Source organism: Rattus norvegicus, chromosome 4, assembly GCF_036323735.1.
Source record: "Rattus norvegicus strain BN/NHsdMcwi chromosome 4, GRCr8, whole genome shotgun sequence".
NCBI lineage: Eukaryota > Metazoa > Chordata > Mammalia > Rodentia > Muridae > Rattus > Rattus norvegicus.
The window spans coordinates 68,447,137-68,462,168 of record NC_086022.1 but is presented as its reverse complement, the minus strand read 5'-3'; the positions used below and the strand labels follow the sequence as shown (position 1 = coordinate 68,462,168).

Here is a 15,032-nt window from a genome sequence, read left to right as displayed (position 1 = left end):
CATAAATGCAGTCTCCATCTCTGTCATCATGTGGCTATCTTGTCAGTGTGTGAGCCCAAATTTCCCTGTCCTAAATAAGGACATCTGTCATATTAGATTAGGGCCCATCTTCTATGATATAGCTTCATCTTAACCAATTAAACCTACAACAACCCCATTTCTAAATAATTAAGATTCCACTATACCTGTTTTATAATACTGGAGATTGAACTCAGGACCTTGTGCATACTAGACAAGTACACTACCTCTGAGCTATATCCCTGACCCAGCATATCATTCAGAAAAAACACACAACCATGATAGTTACGTTGGGAAAGAATAAAAAGAGAAGAACATGGGACGTGGAGAATTTGGACAGGAAAGGAGGATGCTCTAGCAAAGGGTACGGACAGGCAGGAAATTTGGATATGGGAAAGTGGCACCTAAGAAGCCAGGAATAGCAAAACAGGAGCAGTGGCAGTTGTACAGAAGAAAGGCAATTCTCAAGACATAGAGCTGAGACGCTGACCGAAGAGGATGACACGGCGAAGGCCATCCTAATCTTTGTGTGTGGCACATGAGTGTGGGGCGTCTGAGAAAAGGCTAAGAGGCTGGGATGCAGAAGAGAGGCAGGAACTTTTAGGAGGCCATTAAGAAAGGCACTGTGGAAGAAGCAGATATTCTTGATAACACTTCAAGAGAAGGACTAAGATGTGTGCTCAAGGTTTACTTACGTTTGTTAGCTTTATTTATCCTTGCATTCTGTTTTGTTTTCCAAAGTGGGAGGTGCTGGGGTATGGTGTGTGCTGTGCCACATTCCTTCTCATGTTTGGGGTTATATCACACATGTTTGTAATCTTTTGTACCCTGATTTAGTGTTGCCTCTAACTCCAGTTCCATGTATACTTTCTCTTTAAAATGCCTTTGAGGGTAGGGGATTTAGCTCAGTGGTAGAGTGCTTGCCTAGTAAGTGCAAGGCCCTGGGCTCGGTCCTCAGCTCCGAAAAAAAAAAAGACAAAAAAAAAAAAAGCCTTTGAAATTTCTATGTGACTTTGTCATTTGCAGAGACATTAGCTCCTACAACCAGGAGTGGACTGTTTAAATGGAATTCTGGTTGACTCTCAAGACGATCTATTCATGAACAGGGTTCTATAGTTGTAACATTAAAGAATTTTTATAGAGATCAAGCTTCTAGACACTGATGGGAAAGTAATAGCAGTGTTTCCTTGAGGAATCATAATACAAATGCCTAGGACAAAGATGATTGTAGTAAGTGGATATATTGGACTTAATCGCCTTATTTTAAGTGAGAGCAGCTATTTTTATGTATTCTTGAAAGTAGACTGTTCAGAATTCCTTCTTAAATATTAGGTACTCTTTATAAAGAATTCCAGATATTCAGCTATATAAGCTAACTTCCTACTGTCTGTGGTGTGGTTATCAGGTCATGAACTCATGTGGCCAGAGTGTGATGGTGGTGATACCCACAGACATGCTTCATTGTAGGTCTGTTGTACTGCCACCCAACAAACCCTTACTCTGCACTTGGAAGCTAACTTCACCCTCTTCTAACTAGATGTTAAAGCCAATGAACTGAGAGGTCACTGGAATGCAGACCCCACACAGGGAGACATAGGACCCTAGGTCAGAGCTAGAATTCATACAGAAATAGCTACTATGTTTCCAGATCACTGATGGTTCTTTCCATTCTTCCTCTCCAGGGCCCCTGAAATCATCCTTGGTTTGCCATTCTGTGAGGCAATTGACATGTGGTCCCTGGGTTGTGTCATTGCTGAGCTGTTCCTGGGCTGGCCATTATACCCAGGTGCTTCTGAGTATGATCAGGTAGGTCTGGGTGACACAAGAATTCACTGTGTGACTGTAGTCTCCATCCAGAAAACCTTAGATTAACATTTCACTTAGAATCTGCCCTATGATGTTCTTCTGAGCCAACTTATTAGCCCTCTCCTGGCTCTTCTCTCTCTCTCTCTCTCTCTCTCTCTCTCTCTCTCTCTCTCTCTCTCTCTCTCTCTCTTTCTGTGTGTGTGTGTGTGTGTGTGTTTGTGTTTGTGTTTGTGTTTGTTCTTTCTTTTTACTTCTTTTTCCCTCTAAAATTAACAATTCCGTTTTCCTCAAAGCCACTAGAGCCATCAGTATGCCATATGTACTGTGACAGGGAAGCCCTGACCTCTTTCTCATCTTTTCTTGCAGATTCGGTATATTTCACAAACACAGGGTTTACCAGCTGAATATTTATTAAGTGCAGGGACAAAGACAACTAGGTTTTTCAACCGTGACACAGACTCACCGTATCCTTTGTGGAGGCTAAAGGTAGGAAAAACACTCCATCCCTTCCACACTGATGGCCCAATAGTGAAAAAAAGGAAAGACAAAAATGAGCTTTTAATACTTACAAATCGGTGACTTTAATCTGGCCAGCAAAATGGCTATGTAGGGTAGAGTTGTGAATAAACGGCGTTTCTGGGTCTGAATGTTTGAAAACACCTGTTTCCTCGACCCACTGCTGCAGGAGACGCTGTGTCCCATGGGAAGATTGCTGAATTTTGGGGATTTAATCCCATGATCCTTGATGACTGACTTGTGCTAGGCAAATGAAGCAGCTACACTCTGCCCTTAAGGAGGTCACTGTCTGTGGGGAAACAGGACTGGTGCCCCAAGCTCCAGGCTACTGTATGGACTATCCTCCTCCTAGGAGGACCGACCGAAGGTGGGAAACAGTGACCCAAGCAAGCGAAAAGAAAGCCAGGCCAGGGCCAAAGGCAGGCAGCAACATTTGTGTTGGGCCCTGTAGGGTACAGAGGGATTTTCTAAGGCAGTGAAAGTAGCCTAAGCCATGCAAATGTCACAAACCCCTGGTAAGAGAGCAGATCTTCATCCAGGACAGTGTAGTGCCCTACTGGATACCATAAAGTCTTGGTGACTTCACCTTCATGGAAACATAGTTTGCTTTTACTTTAACTGTGTCTTGTAATTAAAATTAACATACTTTTCCTGGGAAGGAGATAGTATATAGTATATAGTATATAGTATATAGTATATAGTATATAGTATATAGTATATAGTATATAGTATATAGTATACGTAAGTATATAGTGTGTTCATTTTTTGCCGTAGGTTGGGTTTTAGTGGGTTTCGTTTGGTTTGATTTGGTTTGGTTTTGACAGGACCCCAACCAAATCCTAATACAGTTTTAAGATACTATGTACTTTCAAAACGTTGGGATTTGAAAGCTAAACCGGCTCTTAGGCTACAGATGGACCACCTGACATTCAGTAATTGTGAGAGTTGTCAAAGTCCAGTAACAAGTCTTCAGGTAGAAGAGAAAGAACCCAGGTTGGGGGTACAAGGTAACTACTTCGGTGTTTTACCAGGAACGTCATGTTCAGCTGTTTCTAGGGGTTGAGCTGTTTCAAGTGTGCTGGCCTTCGTCCAGAATTAATTGCCTTATATACTTTGATGAGTCCAAACCCCACGGCAAGTAGAAAAAGCAGTTTCCTAGCTGATAGCTGATAAATGTCTGTGGAAGAGCGGCATAGAATACGGGCTCTGGAAACAGCTGCCACTTGTAAGCAAGAAACTTTGTTAGGCCCACAAACTTTATATTTTTGTGTTTCCATGTAGTAAAAGAGGAGAGCAGTCATCCTAATGACCACAGTTCTGAAGAGCATTTAGTGAGTTAATGTAGAGCTGTATGTTAGTGAGAGCTGTAGGTGTAAGGGATTGCTAAGTAAAATGAAATATATTACAAAGTATGTCAAAAGGGGCTCTGGTCTTCCCGGGTGGGATCTTACCTTCACCTTATGGGAAGCTGCAGGGTAGTAAGGGGGTGGTTCTCATGCTCTCTTTAGAATCTTTGGTAACTATTGGAGTGGGCATGAGTGGGAGTCTGGGGAGGAAGGAAGGTGAGCTAGTGTGGATAGACAGGGAGAGGAGCTCTTGTGCAGACACTTCCGGAGAAACCAGGGTCTCCTCCTTTGCAAAGTAGAAGCTCAGGAGCTCAAGATTCAGCGACTTAAGAGATACCATCTGACCAACCAGGTTTTGCTTTTTCTAATAGACACCAGATGACCATGAAGCAGAGACGGGGATTAAATCAAAAGAAGCAAGAAAGTACATTTTCAACTGTTTGGATGACATGGCCCAGGTACGCTCTGTGAATGAATGTGCGGTACAGACCCTGGGCAGGGCACACCACTGCGGGATACAGAGGCAGGTGACTCTCTGTGAGTTTGAGGCTAACCTGGTCTACATAGTGAGTTTCAGGACAGCTAGAGCTATGTAGAGAAAGCCTATCTTTAAAAACAAAAAAATGAAAATAGAAAATAAAAACCCACCAGCAGTGATATTCTTAACTGTGCTCATTAGCTTTGCTTGTGAACAATTATGACAGACCTAGTGAGAAACTGTTTGGTCTAGGAAACCAACTCTTTAGAAAAAATAGTTGCATTGTATTGCTTCTTGTTTGTTAAGCAATGGCCAACCTTACTAGTGCTAAAAGTGCCTGTACTGAGGGCCTTGCAGTGCCTAGGCAGGCACTGGCTCTGGAGTTGAGGCATCAGCCCATTGCTGTATTGGAGCTGATGCCCATGGTTCAGTGTGTCCGTTTCCTGGGGCCTACATAGCAAGGTAGAGTGAACTGGAGGGCTTAAGACAACACACATGTATTGTCTCATAGTTCTGGAGGCTAAAAACGTCTGGTGCCAGTGTCCTTAGGGCCACAGTCCTTTTGAAGGCCCTAGTGGACAGCATCCATGTGCTTGGCTTCCCGTGGCTCTGGCAGCCGCAGAATTCCCTGCTTGCAGCTGCATCACTCTAATCCCGGCTTTACCCTCCACATGGCTGTTATCCCTGTGTCGTCTCTGGTCCCACTGTCAGATCTCTTCTGTAAAAGCACTGATTATTGTGTTCAGAACCATCCTAATCCAATATGGCCTCGTCCTAACGTGATTATATCTGCAAAGACCCTATTTCTAAACAAGGTCACATTCATAGCTCCCACAGATTAGGACTTGAATTTAGCTTTTAGGGAAGACCAATCAAACCACTATACTCAGTCACTGTCAGCTCACTAGCAGAGTACAGACCTTCCTATCTTTCTATCAGAGAGAATTCTAGATCTTCAGGTGTTTTTAGTTACAGACTAGTCCAAACTCAGAGCAACCCAGAATAACAGCTCCTTTTAAAGACTGAGAGATAAAGCTGTAGTCCAATGAACACTCAGCTCACCTCTTAGGAAGGGTGAGTGTGACTAGAACTCCTGGTTCTAGTAAAGCACACTTGTCCATTTATTAGTAGCTCAGATGGTCTGTGAAAACTGAAATTGCTTTCCAGATCCCCTCTTGGAAAAAAAAAAAGCAAGCATGGAAAGCAAGCCTTTCAGAGATTATGCTAGTAGAGACCTGCCTTTGGGAGAACAGTCCAGTGGTCAGCGGCACTCCCTTCCTTGGCCAGAGGCAACTGCAAGGAACACAGGGACTTAAATCATCCTGGTCCCGATTAGGGACCATGGGAAGGGTGATGTCGTAGAGATGAAGGAAGAGGGAACCCAAGCTCTTTTCCCCTCCAGAGGTTGAACACACTTTTCCCCATCTTTTTCTACTGCTTTATCTTAGAGCTTTTGTGGTGTGTGTGTGTGTGTGTGTGTGTGTGTGTGTGTGTGTGTGTGTGTGTGTGTGTGTGTGTTTGTTGTTTGCTTGTGGTAAAAACACATATGGCATCTCATCTTAGCCTTTTTTAAAACATAAAGTTGAGGAGAATTAAGTGCATCCACACTGTTATGCAATCTGCCTCCAGAACCCTTTATCCTATGGTTATTTTTAATAAGGTGTGATGAAAGCTGCATTTCACCTTGGCCAGTTAAAACAGGAACAGCTTTGTGCCTTGTCACTGGGATGCATTTGCAGGTGTCAACCATGGTGGCCACATTCTGTCCCAGCCCCTACCTGGGGACAGTAGCAGCACACAGGACCATGGGCACAGTCTATCCTCTGACACCTAGGATGGGAGGCTTGAGATCAGAGGAGGTTACAGAATATACTATGGCTCTTTCTCACCTGTCTCTGCTTGCTTCCAGGTGAACATGACAACAGATTTGGAAGGGAGTGACATGTTAGTAGAGAAGGCAGACCGGCGGGAGTTCATTGACCTGTTAAAGAAGATGCTGACCATAGATGCTGATAAGAGGATCACTCCCATTGAAACTCTGAACCACCCCTTTGTCACCATGACGCACCTACTGGATTTTCCTCATAGTACTCAGTAAGTGCCCTGCTTATGCTTTGTACCAAGGGCAACACTTAAAGACCCGGGTAGTAAATACTTGAGGCTTTATAGCCTTCTGGTTTCTACTGCTGTGTCCCAGTTCTCAGTTATAGCTGAAAAACAGATGTAGATACAACACATAAGCAAAATGAGAATCTTCATTCCAACAAGGCACTTAGAAAACTTGTGGGGGCTAGATCGGGCCTAAGACTACGATTTGTACAAAAAAGAAGGGAATGATGGAACATGGGGGACCTTAGGGCCAGATGAACTTGGATATCAACGCACAAAGGGAAGTGGACAAAATAGCAATGCTCTATAGCAATCTAGCATCAGTCCCAAAGGTTGGTTCCAAAACTGTCCCAGAGTGAACTGATCTCGTTTGCTTCATTTCTGTGGCGCGCTGTGGGCTGTACCAGGCACTGAGCTACAATGAGGAACAAGTAGACTGTGCACTTGCTGGTTAAGCTGTGGTCTTCACGGGGAAGATAGAAGACAATGGCTGTTACCAAGAAAGGGATGCGGTAGGATGAGCCCTTATAACAAGGAGCTTGCTCAGCCGGTCAGAAGACCCGAGAACAAAATCTCTGAAGGGTGGGGGAAAGATGCATATGAGAAGTCAGGCCATTGCCTTTTGAACTCTCCAGCATGACTGCACACCAGACCTAGGGACAGGGGGCGACATGCCAAGGCCACAGAAGTAAGCTAGAGCAAGCCATGCTCAGGAAGGGTTTTGTCTCTTATCAGAAGCACAGTGCAGCTAGTCAAAGGACTTAGAAGCTGGTGAATGGCTGGTTGGACTCGTATTAAATACAGATCTAACCTGCTGCCATATCAGTAATCTAGAATTTGATTAGTTAGTGACAGCCATTTCCAAGCAGAAACTTGTTTGCAGGTTGAAAGATAAAGTGAGAACGGAGACATAGATGGCAGCCTTACAAGAAGTGAGACTGAAAGGGATGAAGAAATGGGAGGTGTCGAGATCAGAGCAGCTGTTCTCAGCCTGAGTGGAGACCCCTTTGGGGCTCAAATGACCATTTCCCTCGCATATTAGATATTTACATCACAATTCATAGCAATAGCAAAATTACAGTTATGAAGTAGCAATGAAAATAATGTTATGGTTGGGAGTCACCACAACATAAAAGGTTGAGAACCATTGGACTAGAGGGAAATTTTGAAGAGTGAGGAAATTTAAGCAAATACTCTTGGGAAGATCTGGTAGCAAATGAGAGGTTCAAGGAAAAAGGTACTTGTGAGCAGTTTCTGTTGTGAGCAGTTCTGTTTATAACTGAGTGGAGAGATGGGCCCTGTCACTAAAAGGTGGCATGGTGGGAGAGATGTGGGTGTCAGCAGGTGCACAGGATAGCAGAGGAAAGTTGACGGAGTTCCTGTCAGACAACTTCTGTCTCAGAAGTAGATGATGAAGTCATCTGTTGAGAACAAGATGGCTTTACAATTGTAGACCATGATAACTGTGGCTGGAGAGATGGCTCAGTGGATAAAGCATTTGTCACACAGATGTGAGGACTGCTGTTGGAATCTCCAGCATCCTGTAAGTGTCAGGTGGTCTGCCTATAATCCCAGAGCTCAAGAGGATCCCAGCAGCAAGCTAGCTAGACTACTTGATGGATAATCAGGACAGGCACGCAAGGTGGCTCTGTGTAGCTCTGCTTTTCCAGAGGACCTAGGTTCTAGTCCCTACACACATATGGTAGCTCACAACTGTCTATAACTTTTGTCTCAAGGGATCCACTCCCCTCTTCTGGCCTGTCTGGATACCAGGCAGATATGCAGTGCACAGCAAAATACACATAATAAATTAAAAAATAAGAAAAAGGAAAGACTTGGGAGCTAGAGAATGACTCAGCAATTAAGAGCACTACTATTCTTGCAGAGGACCTGGGTTCAACTCCCAGCACCCATATCAAGCAGCTCATAACCATCTATAACCCCAGGTCCAGAGGATCCAATGCCCTATGGCCTCCTCAGACACCTACACACACATGATGCACATAAGTTCATGCAGGCACAAACACATATACATAACATATCTTTTTAAGACTAAACAAAGAAAGGTACCATGCTAACTTTTGACCTCAACATGCACACCCACACATCCACAAGCAAGCATAAGCTCCCACCACACACACATACATATGCAAAAAAGAATATTAAGAAAGAAAGAGAAATAAGCAAAGAGATATTGGAGGGAGGGAGAGAGAGAAAATATGTGTATGTGTTGATCCTGGTAACTGGAACAGAACATGAGAGCAAACTAACCAGAGAAATATAGGAGGAAGGTGGGTATGTGGCAATACATCTGAGTCCTAGCTCTTGGAGACTTAGAGAGAAGGAAGGGAGTGGGAAGAACTTTGAACATTTAAGTCTGAGCATAAATTGATGGTGTAAGTGAAGGCATAGAGAAAACAGCTGAGTTTGTCCTAGTTGAACTGCTGCCAAGTTGGTAAGAGAAAACGACAAGTGGATGAGAAAGTTGATGATGCTGGTGATATAGTAATTATAATCCCAAGTGGAAGCTATTGAAGGTTCACCTAAGGAAAGGAAATTCAACAGATTCCAATGAGTGTCCTCTGCTCAACTCTAAAGATAATTATGATAATAGTTATAGTCAATGCACCAGAAGGGTGGAGAATGAGGCCAGGGAAACAGGATGCTTGAGCGTTGACTGAAGAAATCGTTCCAGGTCTGACAGCCCAAGGAAGGAATGGTGAGGTTGAGAACAAGGTCCTGAGATAGGAAGTGTAAGTTTTGACAGGTTATCAATATGGCTACTGAAGTATTCATGATGGTCATAAAATAGCTTGGAGAGGAAGTCCAACCTGGTGGCAAAGGTCTCAGTGAATGAGAGGAAGAGGAAGGGTCTTCTGTGAATGGAAAACAGGAAGTTATATCAGTTTAACCTTAACTGTCATGGACTGGAACATGAAAGAACATATTCACCTCCTTGCATTTCTGCAGGGAAAGCAGCTCAGGAAAGCAACAGGCTCTTTGAGGATGTGGGATAAGGACGGTTGTGAGAAGAGCCTAGAGATAGAGATTTGGAGAACACAGTCAGCAATGTTGTTATCAAAAATTAGATTTGACTGAGTTTCCAGGCTGGACCCAACCTCTCCCAGCCTAATAAGTGGACCACAACCAACCATAAAGTGGGTCTTTTAAGTCAGTCGTTTTCCATAGCAGTTAGTGAAGTAAGTCAACTGGCCCGGCAAGACCAGACAATATCCCTTTAATGCAGGGCACATTTGAAACAGTCAAGTTCCAGTGCAAAGAGGACTCTGCACCCAGCCTGTCCAAACTTGAATTATAACACTATGCTGTTTTTCAACAGGAAGCAGTTAAGATATCAGTCTGTCCCACAAGAAGAAAGGCAAATCCCCACAAAGCTAGCCTTTCTAATGATAGAGGAACAGTGACGGGGGTATCAGGGAGGCAGATGCTTCAGAGAGCTCCTCTTGGCCATCTCCACTGTCAGTGAAACAGTCACCTCAAACCTGGGAGCTTAGACGAGCAGGGCTCTGTTCTTTGTGTTTAGTAAGGAAGCAGCCATAGAGTGTTTCATGGAGGAGCAGCGGCAATTTACAACTTAGAAGGTCAGCCCTAAGGAATGGCAGGTTACCCTCTAGGCCGACCTGAGAATAGGCTAAATCTTTGTGGGTTCCCAGAAGACCATGAAAAACTCTAGAGTGGGAACAAGCAAGCCTTCAGGCCTACCCCACCCTTGGTGCTGGGCCTAAGCTGCACTAACATCAGGTCCATTTCTCTGACCAAGATTTTAGTGTACATATTTGTAAAAGCCAGTCTTTTTATAAACTAAACCAAAGTAGAAGTGTTTGTCTTATCCTAACAGTCAAGTTTTAGCCCATTATAGTAAGAAAACTCTGGAACCTGAAAACTATATATTGAGCCATCATAAAATCATTGAATGCTTTAAATGCATTCCACGAGAATGCATCCAGCATCGTTTATCATCTTCAGCGCAGTGTGAAAGCATGCAGCAGAACACTTGGTCCTCTCCAGAGCATGCTGGCATGCTGTTGTCTACCAGTGAATGTTCTCTCTTCTCTCTCTAGGACTGTCAGTCTATTTACTATGCATTGTGTACCAAGTGGCCAGTACAGATAGTCATTAACTTAGAAAGAAGTAGGACTCATGACTATATTTCATTTCTGAAATTTGGAATGTTATCTTTCATAAAAATAATATTCTGGGATAGCCTACAAACATCCACTTAGTCCAAAATAGAGCACACCTGTAGTATACAGCAATTTCTACCACTTTAAAAATAGTAGAAAACCATTACCTTGTTTATATCCAGTTATTGCAACAGACATTTTAAATCGTAGATTAAATGAGGCTTTATCTTGAATATTAGCACTTGAGCAAAGTGAAGTAGAAACAAAAGAGACAGAGGCGTATGAGGAGCAGCGTATGAAGTAAGTAGAACATTACAGATGGTCAGGAGCTGGAATAGCAGAGGCCACTAAGGGCCTTCATGCGTGCACCTACTCCTTTAAGGCCTTTATAAAATTAGAGCACTGATCTTAATTCTATCTTGTGGATGGTGTAAGACAGAATAGAAGATCTCAACCACATATCACTGCTCTCAGTAAAAATTAGTAACCATCATCATTGTTTCATTGTGTGGCAGGTTCCAGTGAGACACATCAGCCTAAGTTCATGACCCTGAATGGGAGAATTATTGGCTGACCTCCAGATGGTGCTAGTAGCCCATGGATTGCTAGAATGGGGAGGGGTAGACAGTTGGCCCTAAGGAAGAAGGCAGAAGTAGGTTGCAGCAGCTCCTAGTGTCCTTGGTTGGAGAGTTTGTCGAGTTCCCAGGCACTGCACTGAGAAAGAGCAATGAGATTGGAAGTGAAAGGAAATGGGGAAGAAGACACAGCGAAGTACGTCAGTGATATGGGAATCTGTCCATTCAGGGCAGGAGATAGGACAACAAGACAATGGGAAATTCGCTCACACAGTGCTGACAGTTCAGTAGCACACTATGAGAAAACCAGGATTTTTGAAACTAATGTAGATAGTCAGTGATTGTTTTGCTTACTTGATTAACCATTCTCTCTTTTTCTCACTCTTTTCTCTCCTTCCCCCACCTCACCCTACCTTACCCCTTCTCGTCCATGTGTCTCTCCCTCTGCCTTTTGCATGAATAGTGTCAAATCTTGTTTCCAAAACATGGAGATTTGCAAGCGCCGGGTGAATATGTATGACACAGTGAACCAGAGCAAAACACCTTTCATCACACATGTGGCCCCCAGCACATCTACCAACTTGACCATGACCTTTAACAACCAGCTGACCACTGTCCACAACCAGGTGAGTGGCAGGCACCAGGGAAAGGTGGGCAGGACTGACTCAGGTATCCCCCACCAAACCCCAGCAGTTTTCCCTGTGTTGTCTTTTTGGATCTGTAAGCTAAAGTACCTGCTTCGTCTGCTATTTTTTTATTTTAAGAAGCCAAGAGGGCAGGTCTCTGTTATGGCTACTGGGACTACTTCCTGAGATGGTGCCTTTTCCCATTTTCATCTGAGCAGATGTGGGAAAAAAAACTGCTAAAAAATTGTCGAGTCAGAGCAAGCAGGAGTCCTCCCTGCACTCTGTGTCCATGTGGTCTGTGTTCAGGAGAGGAAGTGCCTGTTCATTCTCTAAGTCAGAGAAGAGCAGCTCGTGGGTCTGTCACCAGAGTCCTAGCAGCTTTTCCCAGGGGATACAGGAAGCTGAGATTTCCGTCATGTAGATTCCAACCTTCTGCAGATCGGCAGGCTCAGTAACATAGAACAGTGTCTGAAATACAGACAATGCTCAGAAAGTAGGTACTGAATGAAGACTTTCCACATCCCAATCCACCCACCTCTACACTCTGCGAGGCTTGAACTATTACTCCCATCGTCCAGTTATGAGTCCCGCAAAGAAGCATTCCCAGACGTTTCAGTCTTAATATCACTCTGTAATGACAGCAGTGTCCTTTGTGTTGTTCTCACCTGCGTGCATAGGCACATGTACCTTCAGAGCAGAGAAATAAGTACATAAGCCTACTGTGTGAATGCCACCACCTGGCTGCCCACTTTTTGTTGACTGATCCACCCCTGTCCCTAAGGAGTCACTGGCTCTTGCCTTTCGATACTGCGCCTGTTTATCAGGCTTTACTGGGCTATTGTTTCCTCTCAATTCCAGATGCGAGCTCTCCCGCCCACCCGCCTTCCCTCCCTCCCTCTCTCTCTCTCTCTCCCTCCCTCCCTCCCTTCCCCAGTGCCATCTGGAATCTGCTGCCCCCTGGAGACCACAAGTATTCCTGATGCTATCTTAGAGAGTGAAAAGCTTGCACTGTACTTAGGGTCAAAGACTTTTCTTACCTCCCCTTCAGCTAGCCAGATTTAAGGCCTTTGTATCCAGAGCTTTTCAGATGAGCCACTCTGCTTTCTTCATTCCCTTGAGGCTTGTTCCCTCAGTCCCTAGGAGACTCCTAGTCCTAACTCTCTAACCTCAATTTTTTTTTTTTTTTTGGTTCTTTTTTTCGGAGCTGGGGACCAACCCAGGGCCTTGCGCTTCCTAGGCAAGCGCTCTACCACTGAGCTAAATCCCCAGCCCCTAACCTCAATTTTTTATCCCCCTCTTCCAGCTGTCTGTCCCTTCCAATACCAAACTATCTAAGACAGCACACAGGGAAGGGCATTCCTCAGATAATGTGTCAGGTCAGGTGACTCCCCCCACCCCACCAGCCTCCATAGATATCTTCGTAGCCTTCAGATTGGAGGGCTGTATAGGTCCCTGTCCACATCAGAACAGCCCACCTCTATGTTTCCTGTGATAGGATAACCAATACATCCATCCCAAAGAATATCACCAAAACTGGAAATCACAAGGGCACGTCCCAAATAAGAACACCTCCCTTCTCCATGACACTGAGACCTACAAAGTTGGCTAGGTTGGACTAGAGTAGAAAAGGCTGTTAATTTAGTATGATGTAGGTCTAAGCATTGAGATGAAATGTTGTCCTAGAAAACCAAGATCCTGAGAGCAAACTCAATCATCTGAACTTAGAATTGTTGAGCCCTAATTAAATATATCAGAAAAACAAATTATTCAGGTTATAGCCCAGACTTAAGCACTGAGGCGTGCTTTCCCTCCTCTGATCTGTTACAAGGTGACCACAGTTCTGGCAGTAAGCACTTCTTGTGTCCGACTTTTCTCACCATGGCATCATTCAGGCTCCTGGCATCCATGTGGAAGAGGTTATCACTGGCATTTTAGAGGAAGAAATTGAGATACTAAGCAGTTAATGCTCTTAACAAAGGCTATGTCAGTACATATGAGATAGCTTGGGCTTGAACTCCAGCAGTCTGGCGTCAGCGTCTGATTCACATGCACTGATTCACAGATGAATCCTGTGGAGAGCCTCAGGAGGTACCTTCTAGATGGCACCTGCTCTCTAAATCCAACCAAACTTACTTTGTACGTTAGTGACCCAGTGCTGTGTTCTCTCCATGAGATCCTTGGGACTTTTCTGCTCATTCTAAACATTTGAATGTTTAGAAGCAACAAAACACACCTACAGTTTTATGTTGGTGGAAGGACACAGATGTAGTTCTTTGCTGCTCTTCACATCTATCCAGTAGACCAGCACTTTTCCAAGTGCTCCACTAATCTGTAATTGTTTACATTTCCAGGAAACCAGGCCATTGCACCATAATTTCTATGTACTTTGAAAAACTATTAGTAACATTGAACAGGGAGTCCTCCATGCATGTTCTTGGTTTAATCCTTAGGGTCAGCCTCTTTACTAACATTTCCAAAGTATCTTCTTTTAGGGGCATATCCTTCTACCAATAATTTTAACTGGATTTGTAGCTCAGGCTTACATCCTATTCTTACAGATGTCAACATTTGAAACATCTATTACAATCACATCCAAGAACCACTTGGGCCTGTCTTTGCAACATAGGTTAACAGTGAACTTATTTTTTTTTCTTATTTCTCTTTGTTATCCAGAACAGCTTTTTTTTCATAATTTTATTTATTTATTTATTTAATTTATTTATTATATATAAGTACACTGTAGCTGTCTTCAGACACACCAGAAGAGGGCATCAGATCTCATTACAGATGGTTGTGAGCCACCATGTAGTTGCTGGGAATTGAACTCAGGACCTCTGCAAGAGCAGTCAGTGCTCTTAACCGCTGAGCCATCTCTCCAAAACAGCTCTTAAGAACCACAGAGAACAGGGTAAAATGTCACCCACACCATCACACACACTTTCATCTGCTGATCCCTAAGCAGGATCAGAAACTGAGGGAAACTCTCAGTGTACCTACTGGTCACTCTGGGGACTGGTGCTCATATCATAACATGTGTTCCACTCCTGGTGAAACAATACATAAGCTAAAATCAGATCCTGATATAGGCTGCACACATAAGGGTCAGGTAAGGCAAGCAGGCAGAGGACCACAAGTCCTCCCCCATGAGTCCGTCTCCCAAGGAGGATTAATCAGCACACTGTGGCTGAAGTTGAGCCACACACTCACAGGTTACTGTACACGAACACATAGAAATAGCTTATTCCTACTGTCAGGGAAAGTTCTGCTTTGGAATCCTGGTGTCAAGGCTGGCACCAAAGCACAGAGGCTCAGAGATAACTCTTTGGGCCGAAGGATTCCTATGAGATGAATAGCCTGTATTCACAGAAGGCTAGGAAAACAACTAGACTAATCTGTCTTGAAGGAAAAGATAG

At 43.9% G+C, this 15,032-nt stretch overlaps 1 protein-coding gene across 4 annotated transcripts in view; it reads left to right on the top strand.

The window, feature by feature from the left end:
* Positions 1-15,032, top strand: part of Hipk2 (homeodomain interacting protein kinase 2) — a 187,047-nt gene that overhangs the window by 124,236 nt on the left and 47,779 nt on the right. For all 4 annotated transcript variants that reach the window (XM_063286250.1, XM_063286249.1, XM_063286248.1 and 1 more), the window contains 5 exon segments: positions 1,701-1,824; positions 2,191-2,310; positions 4,058-4,144; positions 6,074-6,258; positions 11,457-11,619. In XM_063286250.1, coding sequence (XP_063142320.1) covers positions 1,701-1,824; positions 2,191-2,310; positions 4,058-4,144; positions 6,074-6,258; positions 11,457-11,619 — 679 coding nt within the window.